The sequence below is a fragment of the Rhea americana genome, unplaced genomic scaffold (genome assembly GCF_003343005.1).
Source record: "Rhea americana isolate MKP2758 unplaced genomic scaffold, rheAme1 scaffold_231, whole genome shotgun sequence".
NCBI lineage: Eukaryota > Metazoa > Chordata > Aves > Rheiformes > Rheidae > Rhea > Rhea americana.
In genome coordinates this window covers 1,105,891-1,128,051 of record NW_028186348.1, presented here as the reverse complement: position 1 = coordinate 1,128,051, position 22,161 = coordinate 1,105,891, and the positions used below count along the sequence as shown (strand labels likewise).

Sequence of the window (22,161 nt, the reverse complement as noted above, 5' to 3'; positions counted from 1 at the left end):
AGAGAGCACTCTAAATTACCCTTTACTCACTGCATATTCTTATTTCATACATTTGATATAACTAGGCTTTAACTTGCTTCTTGTTAAACAAAAAATAAATATCCAAAATCAGCTTTCATGGAATGAAATAATTGGCAGCCCCCAGTGTAGGGTTTTTAATAAGCAAATATATAAGAATACCGTAACTTTTTTTAGTTTGATTTTCCATGACATTATATTTATGTGAACGTATTGTCTGTGTCTGCCTTCTTGTCCCTGCCTTTGAAAAACTTTTACATGTGTCAACCCAGTTCATCCAGACTCAAGACAGTGATAGAGCTCTCAGAAAATATTACCCTTTTTTTTAAGTTTCATGAAACCTAGTGGCAAGTTAGCAGAGAGGGACCATGTCTGACTGTTCACTGTGAAAAAGGCCAGAAAAGAAACTTGCTTTTACTAAAAATCAAAAAAGCAGCAAAGTAGACATCTTGGGCACCAAAAGTAGTTAATCAAGGACAGGTTACAAGGTCCCATGAAAGTAGACTGAGTTAGTGCTTGAACAATTTATATATCAGCTGTTTTTGTGTATCAGTAGGAAAAAACCTTTGTTAAGCAGCAATTGTTTGTAAGATTTAATGCAGTACTAAGCTAACGATTGGCAAATGATAAAAATCTAAATGTAAGGGATATTTTGATGCTTTTAGAAATTGTAGGTGTTTTCCAGATTTGTGATAGGATTTATAGGTAGCCCTACAACTGCTGCAGAGCCCATCCTGCACCCTGCTCACTCCATAGGCAGGTAGCTGCAGGGATGTCTCTGAATCTCTGACGTGACCCCGGTGTTCTCTGGATTATCATCACAATCATTTAACAAGAAAATCTTGTTGACAACATCTGATATTTCTGTGAAAACCACAGAGAATCAGCTAGCACAGCTATCCAAAGTATTCGGTCAAATTTGAGAGGTCCAAATTGTTGCGTATCTACTAATGCCTTTTTGCACCATCCCAGTATGCTGATAGTGTATTTTTCAGATTTGTGGTTTATAGGGTCATTTAGTGAGCCTTTTTTGAAGCCCTTGACTATGTCTTCAAAGAATTTGTATTAATGAGAACACAAAATGAAACTGTTTAGTGTTTTTTTTTCTGATGAAAGCTTCCTGAAGTCATTAGTCAAAGGAAATTAATTTAAGAAATAACTATTTTTTTGAAAAGGATCCTGCAGTGAGACAGGCTTGGTTTCTCATTCTAATGGTTGCTCCTGTAGATGCTGTAGTGTCTCAGCAGGGGAGCCTTCTAGCTAGAAAGAAGAGCTCATAAAATGTATCTCTGAGATGTTAACAGGCAAAAATGCCTTTGTTCAGACCATGTTGCAAAACACTGTGTGTAGTTTGGACTGCTTGTTGCAAATAAAGAGACTTTCCACTAGATGGCCTTCCATATCAAACATTGAATATTGCCTGTAAACCCGGAAACAACAGTTGCTTGGCTTTGAATTGCACTTTAAGCTTAGTCTCTAAGGAGATCCAAGCTTTTTGTCCCATGATTCAGGTAGGCCAAACATTTAACTTTCACTAAGCCTTTTCCAGTCCTGAAACCGGGCAGAGTTGCTGCCCTGGACTGAGTGTAAACCATTGCTGAGGCTGGGTGTAATTTAGGTTGGGGCAAGGAAGGGACTGGGGATTAGATTTATGGGCTAGAAACTGCAGTAAAGGGGTGGGAGGCAATGATTTCGAGTCCTGCCTCAGTGCAGTGCACACAGCCCAGGGCAGGGCTGAGGGCTGTGGCTGTCGTCTCCATCCCTGCTGCTGAGAATGGTATCTGAGCTAAGCAGGCTTGGGAACATCTGTACTAGAACAAAAGCAAAAGCCTCCTTTCCCATTGCATGAAATGACCCATGCATTCCAGCCCTTAAACTGCTGCAGAATATGGAACAGGCTCAATACAATTTGAAGTAATGAGTTGTTTGGGAGGGAAAGGGGCAAACACTGGGGCTATAGATACTAACAGTAGATATTGGTAATAAGTGAACAAAAGCTGTCACTAATAAGGTATGTGTAGAGGACGAACACTGAGCAGCAAACTGAGGGATTAAAAAGTTGAGATTTCAGGTAAGCATGACTATCATAGAAAAATTAAATGAAAAAACGTACTTTAAAATGTACTTTAGCGATTAGACAAGAATTCATTGGGAAGGAAGTGCAGCAGGTTATCAGGAGCAGCACTGAATATTGCTGTGGGCCCTGGTGAGTTCTCTTTGTCTCACTCTGCCGGCTTCAAGGACTGGAGTCAGTTTTCCTGGCTGAGAAGCATGGTGCTGCTAAATGGTATTATGATAACATAATGAGAAATCAGAGCGGCAAAGTCTTGACAAGATATCCAGCTCCAGCTAATTAAAATAGAGAAGCCATCCCATAGTGCCAAGGGAAATAGTAAAAGCACAGATGGGGAGATCTGATCTCTTACTGAGGATTAGTGTGGTTAGTGCAGAGGTCTTAAAAGGACAAAGGGATGATGCAGAGAACCTCAAGGCTGGGATCTCAGAAGCCGAGAAGAGATGTGGGCATGTGGATTGCGAATTTGCCAATTAGACAACTTTAGAAGGTCACCCCTGTGTGGATCTGTGAAAGAAAAGGCAGGGTTTAGGGTGTACACAATTTCTTTGTAATTATGGGAGTCTGGGAAAAGGGGGTGCCCATTGAAGGTCACGGTTTGCCTTGATAAGTGAGCCTAGTAACTATGTACATACTGTAGCAGAGCCAGGCCAAGGCCAGACCCACAGAACAAAAACTTATCCAGACTCAAGCCACTCACAGTCCAAGCCAGGCTGGGCGATCCTTTTCCTTGCTATGAGGCAGATGCTGGTTGGAGGCACATCCCAACACACCGTGTGAGTTGAAATTGCCTGCTGCAGCTCCTCTGGGATCCAGCGGCACCAACCTGCCTGCTCTGGCATGGAGGGGAAAAGTGCACTTAGCACACGGAAAGGCCTCAGTGGCTTTTCCATGCTGCTCACAGTAGCCACAATCCCCTTGTGTTTAGTCTCCACTAAAGATCATAGCACAAAAATACAAGTGGATCAGATGGAGGCATCCACTGTGCTCTGTTTGGCTTAAGAGCCCAGAGCACATTGAACTAAACAGTCATCACCTCTTACCCATACATCCTCTTCTCTAGGCTTAATTTGTGTGGGGGATTCAGAAGCATGGTACACAGACTTACTGCATTTGCTGCTGTCTTCACTGGGGCTCCATGGAGCTGCAGGAGGCCCGAGCTGTTCGGCTCCTAAGCCTGGGATTGTACATCAGAGCCATCCCCTGCCTGGAAAAATCCCAAAAGCTCAGGGCAGGCATGGTGTTTCGCCGAGAAGAGGAAAGGGATTGTTGGAGGCACAGAAAGGATGTTCCAGAGCAGATGAAAATGGAGAAAACTTTTTAGATTAAGAGGAGTCCTTAGAAAAATAAATAAGGTGCAATGGGTAGAGGCACAACGTGGGTCTTCCCACTCTTGCAGACAAGATGCTGCCTAACCTCTGGTCAGCTCTTGGTTAGAGATCATCTTGCACCAAACAAAGCAAGCTGCTTGCTCCTAGGCTCCCATATTATCTGAAAACAAATACAATAATTTACTTACTAGTACAAAACTGGGTTTGCTGGGCCTCTTGCTGGAAATTAGTCCTGATTATGCACAAATTACCGGGGAAACTCATCAGAAAGAGAACTGAATGTGTTTACAGCATTCAAAAAACAGATGGGAGAATGTGCAGGGTGAGCAGGAGGAACTGATCCTCCTCCAGTTCATTTACAAATACATTTTAGTAATTCTGTACCCCCGTAGACACCCTGTGAGACTCCAAAGACCTTATCTTGAGTCTGGCAAAGGCAGAGTTAAGTGCCTGCGGGCTGCTCTTACGCAGGCTGAAAAGGCTTGCCTTAGTGGGAGAGAGTCACCAAGCCGAGGTTTATTGGTGGCTGATTACCCCAGAGATGTCTTTCTATTTTGGGAACAGGAAGGGCGGGCCTGGGAATTTGCCAGTAAACAGCTCAGGGGTGTAACCTCAAGGGCCTTTACTTTCCACTGGTGCATTCTTATACGCAGGCTTCTAGCAAAGGGTTGAGGTGAGACACTTGGTGTGAAACTGAACATAGCCCACGCAACGGGTGACTCCTATGTCAGCCCAAGCAACCAGCCGTTGTTCAAGAGCGTTGGGATCATGTGAAAGGCCTGTACTACTGGTGGTGTAGCTTTGGGGCTGTAGGCGCAGAGGAGTTCCCCTTGTACTGACTCTTCGCTTTCTCTTACTGCCAATAGCAGAGGAACAGCCTCAGATGTGTGTTTGCTTTGACTAAAATTGGTCCTTCGTGATGCACACCAAAAAACAGCTCACAGAGGACAATTTAAGGAAGTGGTTCACAAATGCACGGTGTAGAGAACTGAGGATGAAAAATGGCTTTGAAAAGATAGTGAAAATGGGATGCACAGTCTCCAATAGCAGGCAGGAGAGGAAAGGAAGTGGGAAGAGAGTCTCAGAAAGCTCAGAAATTTATGCCAAAGAGATTGGCACAATTCTTGGCAGAAGATGAGCCGACTCAAGCACGAAGCAGCTGAGGCTGTATCCTGAGGGATGGCACACGCAATTCACAGCTGTTGTTCTAGTGCTGTAGCTGGCGCTGGTGTAACAGTGCTGGTTTGAGTGCAGCTTGGGGATTATTTTAAGGCGAGAGAATATTGTGGGAAGCAAAGTGATCGAAAGAGGAAAGGAGTGCTGGGGCAGGCACTGTTGGCATTGCCCTTCATGATGTGACTGCCCAACAGCGGCAGTGGCTCCGGGAGCGGAGCTGCAGGGGAGGCGCTGAATCGCACAGAGGGGTGTGCATCAGGGCAGTCATCAAAGCACTTTAGTAGGATCCGGGACAGATCTGATCCAGGTTAATTCACAGCTCATTAAAATGGTGCACATTCGGATCTGGGTTGCTATTTCATTTATGAATGAATTCATGGTTTCATTATGAATTCATTATTTCCTTCCTGTGTGTCTTCTTCCAGCTTCTATGACGTATAGCAGTTTTTGTGTCTTTGTATTTCTCTCAGTGACTATGCCTTTTGCTGGGCTGGCACTGAAATGTTTTCTTTGGAGTAAGAAACCACTGCTTCATGGCAGGAAAAGCCAGCTCAGTTAAAGCCACCTAGATATTCCCGGGAAGATGTTGAGAGCGGGTTAGAAAAATATTTGTTTTCTTGTTGCCTGCAATAGCTGTAAATATCAACACCTCCCACAGGGTGGACATTTGCCTGTGGATAGCTTAGCTATGGCAGAAGGCAGCTTGGAGCTGCCCGCCATGCTGGTAGGTAGCAATGGTTATGGAAGCATAGTGAGAATGAAAAAGGAATAAGGTATATTGGCACTAAACCAAGTCTTGGGAGATGAATTTTTAATTTCTGGCTCAGGCACTCCTTTTTAGTATGATTTGAGTTAAAGTACTGAAAATGCATCCAGGCCTCCGTTCTTTGTGCTGCTGAGGACAACAGTGAAGGAAGATAGAAGGTGTATCATCTCTCATGCTCCTCATAATATCCTCTAATGAGCTGGAACTTGGAGAAGAAAAAATCAAAGTAAAAATGAAACGGACTGTGTTTAGGGAAGCTCTGAGCTTGCAGACCGTGTTCAGCAATGTTCTCTCTGTGCCTCTGTCTCCACCTGTCGTGAGCTGCAATTCTGCCAGTTTGGCAAGAAGTTGTGGGCATTGCGGGGAAGACGTGCCCTCCACCTTGTGCCTGTGGAGGTCACCAGGAGATGTAGACTTACATGGACTCACATAACCCAAGCACCAACAGTTTTGCACAAACAATCCTATTCTTGCTTTGCAAGTCTGGAGCACTTGTGTCGCAATAAGCCTGCTTCCTCCCGAATGGTGCTTTCCTGCCCTGAAGTTGAATCTCCTGTGTGAGAGAACAGCATATTGTCATGGAAATGAGTGGGAGCCATACAAAGCTGCTGTTGGCAGGACAAGGCAGTGTGAGGCCTCATGTGGAGAAAATCTAATTTTTAAGCACCTGTGCTGGATAAATAACAAAGTAACTGCTGGGAGGGGGCAGCAGAGCTTCTAAATGGCACTGCATATGTGACCCTGCAGTAAATCCCCGGCTTGCCTAAGAAGAGGCTGTGGCTCGTATTCCACACATGCTGGCAGTTAATCTCTCTGCCATATGGTGGCCGCGCCTGGCACCTGCCTCAGCAGCGTGAGATAAGGTCAGTGTCAGCCTGTGGGCCCAGGTATTTCAGAGCATCAGTGTTGCTTCAGAGCCTTTCCCACCTAGGAGCCGCTGCTGTTCCTAGGTGCAATGCTGGGAGCTGGGAAGGGGCATCCTACCGTTAGCAGCGAGGCTCCTTCCTCCCCAGGTTGGTACTGTGCCTCATGCTCACCCAGGCTGTGTACAGATTGCACTTGTTCATTCCCAGTCTGTTGTCAAAAGTCATGAACAGACAAAGAAAACACATGTATTTTCTTTTCACTGCTTTTTTCCTTCCTTTCCTCTGTTTCTACTCCAGTCCTGCTGTGCTTCTTTCCACATTACTTCCTGTCTTCTCTTTGTCCCCTGCTTGTACTGCACAGCAAATGCTTCCCAGTCGTGAGAGAGGAACTGGCCCCACAGCCTGGGCCCTGTGGCCACGGCCACCGTCTCTGTCGGAATCCAGAGCTGAACCTGGCTTTCCTGACCTGCAGCCAGGGTCCTCCTGTCTGCTGCATCTCCTGGCTTGTTATGTGAGATGAAAAGTGCCAGGATAGGGACGCAGCTGGACAACTTTTGCTTTTACCTGACTGTAACAGTCCTCCACAGTCAATGTTGTAGATCATCAGTCACTGTGGTGAGTGAGACAGAGCAGAAACAGAAGTTTTTAGATGCCAACCACAACCAGAATGAAAGGCAGCCTGAAATGGAAGGATGCTATTAAAAGGCTGGTGGATATGTGTCGCTCTGTGCTTCAAGCAGCTTTCTCTCAGGAGAAAGAGCTTGCTGCTTGGCTCAGAGCAGGAACCGGGCCAGGAGTTCAGACATGTATTGCTAGTTCTGCTCACAAGTCCCAGTGATCTTGAACACAATTTTAACCTCATCTGTTGGCTGATAAGTCCTCAGATAAGAGTGAAATAGTATCATTCTTCAGCCAAGGCTTGGATTTATGCAAGTAACTCCTTGCATAAGGAGTTGCGTAAGCTCCTTGCATGGCTATTAGCAGCCATGTTACAGTTTTTGAAATTCTTTTAGAAATATTTGAAAGATGAAGGTACCTCCATAAAATTGAGCTACTTTAGAAGACTGATATTTTTAAAATAAGCCTTATTTAGTAAGCCATTTCTGCCATTTTACAGATGCATTATGAAAAGTAGATAGGAAGGGGAGACCATTACATCCAAGAAATAGTCTAGGATGGCTTCTGTTAGTGTCTTATAAACCTATAAATGACTGCATAGACTAGCAGTTGTTGCCATAAATCCCTGGTGGTATCTGCAGCCTGTCACACGAAAACATGCTAGTAGATGAACCATGCTGATCCCTTCAGCACAGAAGAGGCAGAGTGACAGGGGAGGAAAACCTGTCTTACTTTGCCCTGACAGGCTCAGGAAATGAAAATGGATGAGTTCTCCTAGCTGCAGCTCAGAGCAGTGAGCACCAGGCAGTGTCCGGTGGGAAAGCAGTGCTGTCTGGGACTTAGGGACAGTTCCTTTTCTCAGGCTGTGTTACTTCTCCAACCTTTTGTTATTAATACATTTGTTTTATTTAAATATTTGTGAAAGATTCCAAACTCTTGTTCTTCTGACATCCAGTTTAATCCTAAGTATTGCATCTTCAGGGCAAATCTGCTACAAAATTTATCTTTGCTTTGTGATCAACATTGCCTGATAGTATTTGGAATTAGAAAAAATGGTGCAGGGATCTAATGCTGACTCATCCCAGTCTCTCAATACATTCTCTCTTTTGTTTGTGAGCCTCATAAAAATGTTTTCATACCAGGACTTCTAATTCCTCCTTTCTTCTTTTGTTCCAGGTTTCATTTGACCTTTAAAATCATTGTAACTTGAGCTTGGTTTACACACCCATTTCTTTGCTCCCTTAGTTTTAGTAATTGCTATGTCTGGTTTGTGAACTTTGCACAGTTATAAGAGCAAAGCATATACCATTGTGGTTTTAACAAGCAAGACACTGAACAGCTTTCAGTAATTCTGGAGCCAAGGGGAGACAGATGGCTGAGGGATGGAGATATCTGATAGCGAGGCTAGGATGTAAAGCTGTGCTTCTCAGCCTAGGAGTCCTGACCCTGAAGAGGGTTGCAGAGAAGTTTGTAGTAGTTCTTAAAGGGTTAGAAAAAGAATGCCTTTGAATTGACTTTCTATTAATTAGAAGGACAACAAAAAGAGAAAATTCAATCAGAAAAACAACATAGTTAAAACTGTTCTCATGACTTATTTTTCATTGACAGCAGCTCATTTCCTCCAGGCAGAGGTGAGAATATGAATAGCTGCAGCAAGTAGTTATAGCTGGTTCTCACTGCCCTGCCAGAAGGAGCTGACCTGCTCATGGGCACTGCGGTGTTTATAGCAAGGAGAGCTTCACCAGCAAGTGGGCTGCCTTCCAGACCCAGATGAACACAGATAGGGGCATCTGTGAAGGGAAGGTGAAGAAACTGCAATAGCACATGAATAGTGCTGAGATCAAAGTTCTGTTATTAAACCTGACTGGAAATACCCCATGAAACAGCATTCCAGTGAAAACGCTTATTTGTTGGACTCAAGCGTCTGATCCAAAACACCTCTCTTCAAGGAGCTGGAGCAGGCTCCGAGGCAGCATTCCTGTGCTGCTCTCCCAAGGCACTTGCCAAGCAGATCAGCATCAGCATCTCCAGCTCTGAGGCCCACTCAAAGCACGGCATTATATCAGCTGCTAGGCCGGGAGCTGTTGTCTCTGCAGTGAAGGATACTGGAGCAGACAGCCGTGTCACAGACTCCATCTCGTGCTGAGAGGCACCCAGGGGACCTCGCAGAGGCGAATGTGAACATGCGCCCTAGCCACATAGTTCCTTTGTGTATCACCTCACGCCACAGTCTGCTCGGCTGAAGGGCTTGGGAAATCCTATCGTTACTCTGGCTGGCTTCCCTTTCTTGTACGGTGCTTCCCAGACAAGTTACGGCAGCAGTGTGCTTGTTTACCTTTTGTACACGAATCGGTTAGACCGAACTCTTCTGGAAGTGGGAGGCTTCCCCGGGTGTGTACGGAGTCAAAGTCCATAGCAGCTACTGTAAGACGTGGATAATATTCCTGACCTTTCCTGTTCAATTTGACAACATCTGTTTATAGTTTTAAGAGACTATAATGTCGTACGCTGTCTCTGGTGCTTGGTTTATGATCATGAGCGTAGCTGATGCATGCTTTCTTAGATCTCGCAGACTCAACAGACAAGATAGCTGAGCTTTCAGCAGGATGTTTTGGTCGAAGCAGAAATGAGTAAAGTGATTAACAGCATATGACTCAGTTGGAAAATCAATGCAGACTATAAAATAAGAGCCAGAAGAGGGGTTGGTAATACCATAGGTCTGAATCAGCAAGATATGTAAAAAGTGCACCCACCTAACATAAATTTACCAGAGAGCACTGATCAGATGAAATCAATATGTAGAACATTAAGGCCAGGTTTGCAGGAAATTGCAGGGGAATCGTTCAGGTTGGCACCGCAAAATATTGAACACTGAAGCACAACAGCAAGGCAGCTATTCCTGTTCAATATCCTCAGAAGTAGTCTTCAGAGCTGCCATCTCTTCGGCCAGTAGTCTGAGCTCAGAAACAACTCTTAAGAAAATTAAAGGAAACAATTATGTATTCTGCAGAGCCGCCTGTTCTGGCTGTATATCATTGTATCAAGACACCAATTTTTTACAGTTTTAAATCCAGCAGAACAAAAGTGTCATAGGACTCATATGGAAAGCTGAGGGGAGTGGCTTTGAGAGGAGTTGTCCAGGTCTGATGGGTTTGAACCTATCTTCAGATAATTCGTTATATCCCGGTTTTGTAAACTGCTTGCACTCCTATTTTTCAACAGCACAGTTAAAGCCGAACAGGGTCATGCCTTAGGACTTACTCTGCCATCCTTAGGCTATTGGGGCATGATTAATTGAGCAGAGGATAAGCAAAGCTGTGAGCTTGCATTGCCTCATGGGCTCCATGGTGCTCTTTGCATTCAGGCTGAATGGAAGAGTGGGGAGCTACCTCGCGTTTGCCATCAGGGTCTCTGAGCTCAGAGTTAACCTGCCACCAGCTATTGCAGAATAATTGGCAAGCTCATACCTCTGCTTACACTTCAGATTATTTACCTCCTTATGCTTGGAGGGCAGCAGAAGTGTATTTTTAAAAAGTAGTAAAGAATTATCATTCTTTTGGTAAAAATTTGTGCAAAACATAGCTATACCAGAGCTAAAGCTCCCTGCAGAATACTGCTCTAGTAGGTTATCCTTTAGTACCTGCTCTGTGTGATGACTGTGGAGGACAGAGTAAGGTAGTTCAGCTGAAAGGTGGCCCCACTTTTGCTTTGTGCTTTTCAACAGTGAGGGTGTTGGTGTTTGTTACTCTCCCTGCTATAACTGGGGCTTCTGGCCCATGATACCTAGCTCTTTTACCCAAGACGAAGGGTTAGTTTTACCATAAGAATGTTGTTTTCAGACATCAGGAGAAAAGTACTTAGCCTGAAAAAACATGAACTATTTGTTAACAGAAGAACTGGAAGCCCTTCAGACATTCGTTTTCACCAGGATAATGTATTTGTAAAATTACAGTGCTGTATAACATCATTCTGTGAAATATTTGTCTGCATTAGACAATCTTACAAATGCTGATTGCATCTATGTATAGCAGCCTGTCTTGTGTTGTATTTATTTTTCCGTCAGCCTAAAGTGTGCAGCTGAGATGACAACGAACTCTTCGTTTTTTTCATGTTTATTTGTTTAGTCGGTGGAAAATACAGTTGTGATTTTACACAGAAACAAGAAAATCTGCCTATTAATGTAACATCCTAGGAATGCCTAAAGCTGGGAGCAGCATACATGTACAGAAGTTTGAAATTTTAGTTGAAGGCTATTCACATTGCTTTAAATTTCATTGCTTCCTATCCATTTTGCAATATTAGCGTAAATTATACAGTTTGGGTGCGTGAGTGCTGCTGTCTACTTAATAAGGCATTAACTGTGTTGTATGAAGGTGAAGGGCATGATCCTTAAGCCAAATGTATAGTTGCACCAATGTTATTCACGCACTTTTCAGCAAATGCAGAATTGAGCAAGCAAAAATAGTCACCTTCTGTTTTTCCTGTTTGGGCACCATAGCAACTGAAATGCTGCTCTTAAAATCATCACTGGTTTTCCTCCTACCCCTTTGTTCCTGATGGTGCATCTTGTCAAGCTGTCTTAACATACAACATGGATGCCAGCTATCAGTGTGCTAGCAAAATGAAAGGTTTGCCCCAGGTTTGGTGACTGATGCTGGGTGTCATAAGCTTTCTGCTTCGTTACTTGGCATGCCCTGAGACAGCATGTCCATTGCTCAGCACGTCTTTCTGCGATGGGAGGCTGTGCACTGTCTCCTATGGATAGATCCTTCCTGAACTGCTGTACGCTGCCAAAGGTTCAAACATGCTGGTAGTGGTGGGAAAATAATGAATACAATCATGCGTTGTTAAGCAGGGAGCTGCCTTCCCACTGCTTTTATAGCATCAGCAGTAAAATCCATATTCCTTGAGAGGAGATGGAAAATCATACTTGAAACGATAGTTAAAAATCTGACTGTGCTGGTGAATGTGGAAGGTCCTTGTAGACTTCCAAAAGTCTTATTTGAACTTCAGACATCTTTATTCTTACGCATGTAAATAAGTAATGTAATTTGAAAGCACCTGGGCAGTCGACAGACTTCACTGACTATTTATTTTGACCATTGTATTAGATCTTTGGTTTGTGCACCCATCATTTTTCAAGTATGGACTGTGATCCTTTGGCATTTACTGTCACATAAACTGTTTTAAGATGCCCACGCACCATGGATGCACCAGGTGAGAAGAGTATGTACAGTTGAGGGGTAACAAAGCACCTACCCTGCTGGTCCCATGTCTTTGCTACTTATGCTCTGTGTAAACAGCACAACAACGTGATGTGGTAGCAGCGGTGTGCCTTGCGCAGAGGTAAGCAACTAAGGAAGTGTGTGACAGCAAGGAACTGGGCAATGAAACAGTGCTGCTAATGGTCAAAGAGCACTTTAAACCACAGTGACCTCCTTGCAGGGACACCCCTCTTAGATGACAGTCCTAGTTCCTTCCTCCTTGACCTGCTGCACTCTCCTGGGCACTTGGGAGACTGACATTGTGTGCTGACACAGCAATAGCATCTGCAGAGCAGTGCATGCGTTAGTCATTCCTCAGAGATGCAAAATATGAGGTACGAAAGGGAAGCACTGTTTAATTTCTCTATCCATATGAACATATCGATCCAGGCAGCCTGGTGGCTGCTCCTGCATAGTTCCTCTGACATGGAAGAAGCAGGGAGGAGGAGGAGGAACATTTCTATCAACCTTGAAGCCCGGTACCCTTTTGCCTCTCCCTTTCCAATCAAATTCCTTTGGTACTGACAGGACTTTGGCAGCCCAGAAAAGTAAAATCTCCCTCCTTGTTCTTTTAGCTGCTTTGAAAAGATAACTTGCGATCATCATCTGTGATTGCTTCCTGACAATATGCAGCCCCTCTTCATTCACCTCTGGCATTCTGGACAGTTAATATTAGAGTGGGGTAGGCCATACTGTTGTTTAAAACAGATGCTACATCTCCTTCTCCTCAAATGCATGCCAGTAGCCCTAGTGAATAACTTGTAGTAGCTTGGAATGAGCACTTAGTCTTTTCCAGCTCTCTCATCCTGCAGCCAACAGCTATTCTTCACCCTTCTGTATGTCCTTCTCAGATCTGCCTCACTGCCTGCATGCTGCCAGTCTCCTCGGGATGAGATACAGCCAGGCCTCCCTATGCTGTGGCATCAAATGGATGAAGCAAGTTGATGACACCATATATCCACAGCCTGATCCCTCTGTGTGGTGGGAGATACCCTTTTACCTTGTGTGTGTAGAGCACAGGGGAATCTAGTCCCTGCCCTCAATCCTGCCTCAGCATAGATCTGTAAGCATACCATCTCTTCAGGTAGTGCATTTAGGGACAGATTCCCTAGTCTCCTGAAAGTGGGACCTCGTAATATGATATTAAAAAGGGAGAGCTCTAAGGTGCCATTGTCTGATCTAAGCACAGGTTCGTCTGGCCCTCACAAAAAAGTAAGAGGCAAGACAAACAACCATTTTAACAAATGCCAGTCTTACTTTTTTTCAAGAGTAGTTCCTTGGCCCAAACAACAGCTTGGTCTTTTATAGACAAACACAGAAGCTTTTTTTATGACTGCTCAATAACCACGAGAGTCTTTTCTCTGCAGAGACATACAATACAGACACATAAATATCTTCCTTTCGGTCTTCTTCACAGCAGTCTCAGATCTGTCACCCACTTTGTGTCATGCAAGGTGATGTACAATACATCAATACAGTCTTTCTGATTAAGACTGAAGCACTATTAGCCAGTGTTGAGCCTGTGAACAAATATCATTTTCATTCTGGTCAGACCACACCTGGAAGAGCATGAGGAGTTCCTTTTCTGCCATGCAGATGCTACACACTCTGTCATTGTACCGCCAGGTCTGATGCTGAGATATGGATAGTAAGAGCAGAACAGTGCTGTGCCTGCCAGCAAACTGAGAACTGGTCTCCAAATGGACCTTGGAAATGTCCAGTCTGCTCTAGGGTATGCTGCACGTTACTCAGCCCAGACAATTTAGATCAACTGCGAGTCTGTGATAACTGAGAATTCAGTGTTTGTGTATCATGCATTCAAAAAGGCAGGGAAAGGCTTATCATCTCTAAATAAGTGATTTAATTCACTGGAGCGAAAATGTTTATCATCTATAAATAAGATCATTCATTTCACTGGAGCCATTGTGATACAATTTTACAACAGGATTCAGAGCCATTTTTATTGATCACTTCAAATCAATTTTGTGTTGTTACATAAAAATGATGCAAAAATCTAGTCACATTTATGACTCTCGTACATCAGTACACTTGGAATGTTGCTCTTTATCACCTCACATCTGTTTAATCAAGCTAATATTCCATCTGCCTCTTTGGTGCGATAATGTAGTGAGAACAAACTCAAATTACTAATAATGATCAACCCATTCATCTCCTGATCAAAGAGCCAGCTGTGGGATTTAGATTTTTTTAAAGCATACAAAGATTCATTCTCTTTTCTAAACATTAGATTTTGCAGAAAGAAGAGAAAATCTCCGCTACATGCAAACACATTTTTTGGCACCACAGAATTTGCTTACAGGTTTCAACATTCTGCTCTTCAGAGCTGGTAGAATTGGCTACAGAAGTTACTTTGTCTGCACAGGTTTACTGCATCCTCTGCTTCATCTGCCTTTCTAAGGATTCGGAGTAGAAGACCTTGATTTCTTCAAATCATGCAGTCAGCCCAAAATTCTAAAGAAATGAACTTCTCTGTCTGTGCTTTTGTAGAGAGACTGAATACACCTGCATACCTCCACAGGGAGAACGTGTCCAACAGTTCCTCACCTTTGGATGAAGCTTTCTTTTACTATTTGCGGGAATGGACTGTCAGCCCATCTTACACAAACATGAAGGTGTTTTTAGTCCCTCCACTTGTTTGCTTCGTGGCAGGTGTCCTCGTCATTCCTTCCATCTTGTTTGTGATTTTCTCTAGGTTTAGCATCCGTCAGGAAACAAGGTACATGCTGCTGGGAAATGCTTTGCTTTGTGACCTGATATACATTTTGTTCTACACCCTGTCTGCTGTTTTTAATGCAGCAAATCTAAAGCTCCCAAAAGAAGCTTGTGTCCTCCTGTTATTTTTGCTGGCACTGGCTTACTGTGGAGGATTGTTCACAGCTGCTGCAATGGTCTTGGACACATACATAGCTGTTTCGTTTCCTCTGCGCTACATTGCTATTTTGCCTGCTTCACGAACAAAAAAAGTGATCGTATTACTGTGGATCTGTTCTGGGGCTTTCCCTGCAACTTTCTTCTTGTTGCTGTGGAACACTCAAGACTTTATGCCCTGTGTCCTGGAAATGTGCTCCATTCCAGTGATACTGGTATTAACACTGAATGGGACTGATGCTACAAAACTCTGTTACTGGCTTGCTGCTTCTGTTATCTTTCTCTGTCTGTTTTTGATGATCTGTTGCTATGCTATTCTGTATTTTAAAACAAGAAAATCAGGGATATGGAAGAGTATCTCCTCTAGAGCCAGTGTGACATTCTTAATGCATCACACTGTGTTATTCTTTTACTTCTCTCCACTCTTGGCACTTATTGTAGAATCACTCTTGTACATTAATTCTGTCATCGGACTGCAGACAGGAATCTGGGTCTCCCTGGCAATCTGCAATCTTCTGATGATTCTGCCTAAAGTTTTGTTCCCTTTTCTGTATGGGCTCCGGTACAGAGAGATCTCAGCCTCTCTCAAATCCATGGTCAGAAGGAAGCGTCTTTGCATGGTGTCACCTAGTCCATCACCATCCTGAGGCAACCAGAGCACAGCAGCAGTGGAGGAGTTGTCCTTACCTTGTCAGCATGCAGTCTTGGCACAAACCACTCAGCTTCTTTTCCAAGTTTGAGAAAGTGAGGGTTGGTCAGTTTGTTTCCTTGGTGCCAGAAGGTCACAGCTCTTTCATCACATCACAGTTTGGGATCATGGCGAACACTGATCTAAGCAAAGTTCTGAGCCTTCTTCTGATGTGGGAGGGCAGCATCATTTGGAGGAGATACTGAATCAGGGCCATTTCTACTCATCCATGTTAGATGCCCCTCTGGAAATCAGAAAATGAAAAACAAATGATGCTAAGCAAAGGAGGTAACCACAGGTCTCTTGGTCAGCATTGCCTACAGCAGAGAGGGTCCTTAGCTGAAGGTGCTGTTGCTGTGGGTGGAGTGACTCCTTCTTTCACTGACGGTGCAGTCTGGCAAGGCCAGCAGCCAGTGCCCTGTTCTGAAAATCACCTTGTGGAACTTGCCTCTGAAGCTGCACCCAGCGAAACGCTGCTCCTCATCTCGTGTGCAGTGTGCTGCCGTATCACCGGCCGTACACATTCTGTCTGACCAGCTGCAAAACACTGACTTTTTATAAAATCTCAGTCTGATGGGAAATCATCTTTGATTAGTGTCTGTCAGGGAGCCCAGCGCGTGATGCTGTCGGTGTAGCAGTGGGCTGCTTCACAAGCGAAAAGGAGCCAGGAGGTGCAGGTGGCAGCCAGGCAGTGCCCTTTCTGGCAGGACACACTCCCTCGGTGCCTGAGACTGGTGAGCAGAGCAGGGTGACTGCAGGGGGCTGTGGCCCTATTCCCCCGCGGGGCTGTCGCAATGCAGCGGGCTGAGTCTGGCAGCTGGAGCAGTGGGGCAGGACCAGCAAGGTGCGAAGCCGGTGCAGGCATACCCGCGGTGTGGCTGGCACGAGAGCCAGGGCTTAAACGCTGCTGCCGAGCCCCAGGGGGGCTTCTGCCAAGCCCTGCTGCTCCTCCCCAGCAGCCTGAGCCTGGGGCAGAGCTGCACCGTGGCAGAGCTGGCCCCAAGCAGCCGCCGCCAACCCCCTCGGGAGGTCAGGAGGGGAGGTTGCAGAGCCTGTGGTGTGCTCAGGGGTGAGAAAGGTGGTATCTTGTAAGAGCTTCTTTGTCTTTCAGATTTTTCTGATCAGCTACCTACCTATAAAATATACATGAGAGGTTGTTCTGTGCTTTAAAGAAACCACATTTTAATTGAATATAAATGGCAGCATGGGAGATTTGAGCTGCAGTGCTATACCTCAGACTTGAGAAAATACCTTTTGTACTTCTGAAGATAGTATTTTTAGAATTTTGGGGGTTTTATATAAAAGTATAGAATTGGGGGCTTTTTTAAAAAAAGAAAATTTAGAAAATGACCATTGATTTCACTTGGTGCGGTGTTGCTTGCGTGCAGATTCTTTCCATGTTCTGTTTGCTTAAAGCAATAAACAGAAGGTGCTGTGTGTGTTTTTATGGCTATTTCACACTCATCTGAAGAATTCCACTAAGTGTGAACCAGGAGGAGATGAGTGTCTGGTTGTATGATATAGTTTTCAGCAATGAAGCTAGTTTTAGAGGTTCCTGCTTGGCTCTCTCTCCTCATTCCCAGACTGCTTTTGCTCTCCACAGCCTGCAGTTTTTTGCTCTCTACAGTTTGCTGATACGGCTGTTTGTGGGGCTGCAGGTTAAAAATAGCTATCCAAAGAGAAGTAGTATTGTTTTCCTTTTAACCCAGATTATCCCAGTGATCAGTTTTATAGCAGGTTCTGCAAACACCAGTGTCAGCACAACCAAGGGGAGTGACAAATCACATTTCAAAGGTGGGGATGAGCCACTGTGGGGACATCTTAGAAACTTTGCCTTTAAAGGGAAACTTATTATGTAAAAGCACTGCTAAGCTAAAATTGTCTGAAGTGAATAAATCATATTATTGAATATTTGCTTTAACTATGGTTCTATGCTTCCCTATTTTGACCAAAATGAACATAAAATTCCTGAGTAACTGCTTTCTCTTCCAGAACATACATATCTTCTCAATCTTATTCAATAAAAAAAATTAGGACCTAAGAAATGCTTTTTATTGGTTACTTTTTTTCCCAGGGTGAACATATCATAGAAATTTGTCACACCAACTACATCTGTATAAAGGCTTTGTTTTAGAAGTAGATGGTCTTCCGTAACACTAGTAAGGATGGGGCAAATATCTGTAGAGTAGATCAGATGTCTTCTGCTGAATTCTCTTAACAAGCAGACTGACCAAGAATGGTGGCCGTACTGGTAACTTCCAAGGCCTCCTGTGTCCCGGGCCAAGGCTTTATGCCTCTGCCCATTGGCAAAGAGGCTGATAACTCACAGGATGTTTTGTCAATGGAGGATTCTTTCAAGCCTTATTACCTGAAGTTTACCTATTTTGTAAATTTGTGCTAAGTAGTAAAGATAATTATGCAACTGCCGTAAAGTAGGGCAGTTTTTTATATGGCCATAGATGAGTTTGAATAGCTACAGTTTAATACTCTGATTTTCCTGCTAACTGCTATCAATTATCCTGTTAATATCCAGGACAGACTCAGGTAAGATTATATTGTCAGTTCTGTAACTCTTTCTTACATACACACACATGCTCTGGATATACTTAGAGACAACTAGAAGTTTGGTGAAATAAAGAAGGACACTGAAAGAAGGAGAAAGTGAATTGGTGATGCTGGCAAATCTGTGTGGGTCTGTAATGTCTGCTGTGATATCATATGGACCATGCTAAACAAAACATTGGTTTGTGGAAATGACCTTCTAAGAAAGATGAATAAAATCACTTTCTCCATGTTCTTGAAATTGTTCCCTAAAATGAGTATTTACATAAAGAGTGTATTATTTTTAATTTGGAAATCAGTTAAGTCGAACTGAATTCTAAAAACAGCATCCACATGGATGATACTTTATTAATCCACTTAAAGGTGGATTAGTATTAGGTGAGGAACGGCTGCAAGAGCTGGGCCTGTTTAGCCTGGGAAGGAGAAGACGTGGGGGGATCTGATCAATGTGTGCAAGTACCCGAAGGGAGGGTGTCCAGGGGACAGGGACAAACTCTTTTCAGTTGCCCCGTGTGACAGGACAAGAGGCAATGGGCAGAAATTGAAGCACAGGCAGTTCTGCCTGACCGTGAGGGGGAATTTCTTCCCTGTGAGAGTGATGGAGCCCTGGCACAGGTTGCCCAGGGAGGTGGTGGAGTCTCCTTCTCTGGAGATCTTCAAGGCCTGCCTGGATGCAACCCTGTCTAACACGCTCTAGGTGACCCTGCTGAGCAGAGGGGTTGGACTAGATGATCTTCAGAGGTCCCTTCCAACCTTACTGATTCTATGATTCTATGATATTTCCTTAAGTGACTGTGTGGACAAGTCCTTAACATGGAATATTACTGTGCTCTTTGGTGCAAAAGCAGTATAGTACAGCATGTGTAGGAAAAACATGCCATACACCTGATTCCAAATTTATCCATATAGGACCAAAGGAGTCACCTGGGCAACATCACAAGCGCTAGGTTCATGTTTTTATTTTCATAAATGGTTTGAGTTTTATCCTAAAAATATTTAGGCTTCTTTATTTGCCAGAACCTCGGAGTTGTAGTGATGAGGAACCATTTTCTAAGGGTGTCTCCAGATAAGCTCTGGAAATTCAGACTGAGACTGTTTACCACAGCCCAGCTGTCGACCTCACAGAGGTCGCCTGAGTGAACTTCTTGGATGTCGCAGTGCCTGCCCAGCATCCTAGCGTAAATTGAAATGGTTGACATTAACATGTGATGTGTCAGCTGGGGGCAGGAATCCTGTAACAGATTGATACAGCATGAATCATTAAAGGTATCTTTATTTCTAGCCTAAATATAACTGTGGTCAGTTTTTCCCTCTTCTTTTCTTGTGCCAACATTGTTACTTAGCTTAACACTGCTCCCTTCCCTCCCTCAGCTGGATTTACAGTGCAGCTGACTGCTGGGTGTGATCTGCAGGCGGCCGGGAGTCAGACCTGCGTTCCTAGCAGCTGGGCCTGTGCCATGCAGCGCTTGGAAAAGAAAGAAATCTGTAGTTAGAGCTGTGCCTCAAATTAGATTAGTTTCAGTGTCATGGGATGTGAAGAATCTCCTGGCAAGTAAACAAGCATACAGATTTGGATTTTGATTTCAGTACATTTGCGACAATTTGAGTAATTATTCAGCAAAACTAATTAACCTCCTGCAGTTCTAGTAATTAATAACAAATTTCTACTCCTGCTCCATCAGCTTTCTTTGTTATTTTCTAAAGGAAGCTTAATGTAATTGTAGGTCAGAAGGAAGCTTGTGTTTGCCTGGTTGCGCTCGAGGGAGCCCAGAGAAGCACGGCCCTGGGCTACAGGAGCAGGAGCACCACCAGGACGGGGCACCAGAGCCCGAGAAGGGCCGCGGAGCTGCCGCACGGGGTACTCTGCTCTTTGCTCCCAATGCTCGGGTCACTATTTTGGTACTCTGAGACACTGCGTGTCCTTTAGGCCGAACCTGTGATTGTGGCCATTCTCTGTGGGAGGTGGGGATGTATAGCAAGCAAGGAACCCTTACTAGGAAAAGAAAATTGCAGGTTTCCTTGAAAGTTGGTTTCTGCTGTCTGCAGTCTCCAGCCTCACCTCGCTGCTGGTAACGGACGGCACAGTGCTGCCAGTCCTTGCAATTTTATCACAACTCTTGTGATTTTTTGCGTCTTCATAAAATTACTGATACTGAATGTTTGTCTTTTTCAGCATATTTCTAGTCCTTAGGATTGCAACATGAATCTGAAAGGTGCAAAGAGCAAGGAGGCAAATGAGAACAACTCTTCATAAACTGCTATTAAAAAGTCAGTATTTCTGAGGGAACTCTGTGTTTCGGAGAGGGAAAGAAGCTAAGCTGTGGTTCTGTGCTCTCATGTTTGTCGGTGAGGGCTGGCCAGTCCTTGCCCAAGGCCTGCAGGTGTGTCTAGGGAAGCAGCACAGATGAGACAGCTCCACAGAGAGGCCTTTTGCCTGCAAACCTCACTGCAGCCATCTGCCTTCACAGGTACCTGAAGGCACGTTTTTAAACGGTCGTGCTGTTGTCCACTTCCCTTGCAGTACTTTTTTTTTTGTTAAGATGTAGGAAGCTTCCCTTAAGATGTTTGGCATATTAGGAAGTGCAGATAATGTAGAATCTTCACTGTAACTACAGTTTGTATTGCATTATAAGCTATAGCTTTTCCTTGCTGAACAAAACTTTGTGCGTTTCTAAACTAGAAAATTCATTCACTTCTGCCCTACTGACAAGGACCTGTGCTTCTCAGTGTCATGTGCAGCTATAGACAGACTGCTGTAAAGGCCTGAATTGTCAGAGTAGTAACAAGCCTCCCATTCACTGCTTCAGAGAGGGCAGGATGGATCCCTCAAACTGAGTCATGGCTGGAAGAGACCATCCATCAAACTGCAGCAAGAAGAGCTCCAGGACCTCACATCAAAGCATCGTTCCAGTGTGTTCACCAAAATTTTAGTGCAGCAATAAAAATATGGGAAGGAATAAAAGAATGTCTGGCTTTATTCTTTAATATACAAGTCAGTTTTCCCAGCAATACTAAGAAGTCCTGGGAAAGGGAGTAGATTTGGCCCATCCTTTTCAGAGAGCAGTTCATAAATGCTAAGTAGGGTTCTGGGCCAAGTACTGAAATCAGTAAGTGCATCTAAGCAAGGACTATATGAACTCAAGGGCTTTCTGCCCTAGCAACCTCCGTCATTGCTCTGGGCTGGAATGATCTCAACTGCAGGGGGAGGCTGCACTTGTTGTCTCTGCTAAACAGAGTTAAGAATTAATGTGTATTTGGAAGTTTATTTGGAGATTTTTTTCCCACTCAGCGGACTGACTTTTCTCAGGCGAAAAAATACTGTTTTTGCTACTGAAATGGCATGAAAGAAGTCTGCAACTAACTCCTAACCTGAGAGCTACTGCTTTTTGTAATAATTCCCGGTAGGAAGAACTGGTCAACTCTGGCAGCTGCTATCACTGGTTTAAGCAACAAGTGAAGACAAGGAAGTGCAGCTCCTTGAGGGGGAAGGGAGACCCCCCTCTTCATCTGCCTTCTCCTTCCCAGCAGACCAGCTGTGCTGCTAACTGAGCCAAAGCTGGTCACTGTTTGCCATTGCTGCCCTCTGAAAACTGAGCAGGATGGGACAATCTGGGCACCGTGGGAGAACTGCTGTACCCTGGAAAGGACAGGAGCAACAGAGGAGAAGGAGAACTGAGTGAAAAGGAGAAAGAAAAAGGAGGGACTGCAGGATGGATTAGAATAAGAAAGTGTGGGGATGGGCTTGAATGACAGCATTTCAAGGGATGGGTTAAACTGTTTGAGAAAGAGACATGGTTTCTAGCAGACTTTCTGAGGGAAGGACGTGGTGGGGACTTCTTTAAGGGCATGCACCTGCTGCAGGCCTGCTTGTGCCTGCTGCGGCCCTGCCATGCTGCTGAGCACTCTGCA

The 22,161-nt window shown here is 44.4% G+C and overlaps 1 protein-coding gene and 1 long non-coding RNA gene across 2 annotated transcripts; both read left to right on the top strand.

Moving 5' to 3' along the window:
* The first annotated feature begins 1,495 nt into the window (after positions 1–1,495).
* LOC146595251 (uncharacterized) lies at positions 1,496–21,195 on the top strand. The gene is made up of 3 exons (XR_014895976.1): positions 1,496–1,529; positions 20,426–20,520; positions 20,980–21,195. It is a non-coding gene; the product is annotated as an uncharacterized LOC146595251 (long non-coding RNA).
* GPR148 (G protein-coupled receptor 148) lies at positions 14,485–15,923 on the top strand. Its single transcript, XM_085306112.1, has one exon. The coding sequence runs from the start codon at positions 14,567–14,569 to the stop codon at positions 15,647–15,649; it is 1,083 nt and encodes a 360-aa protein (XP_085162238.1). The 5' UTR covers positions 14,485–14,566; the 3' UTR covers positions 15,650–15,923.
* Positions 21,196–22,161: the final 966 nt, after the last annotated feature.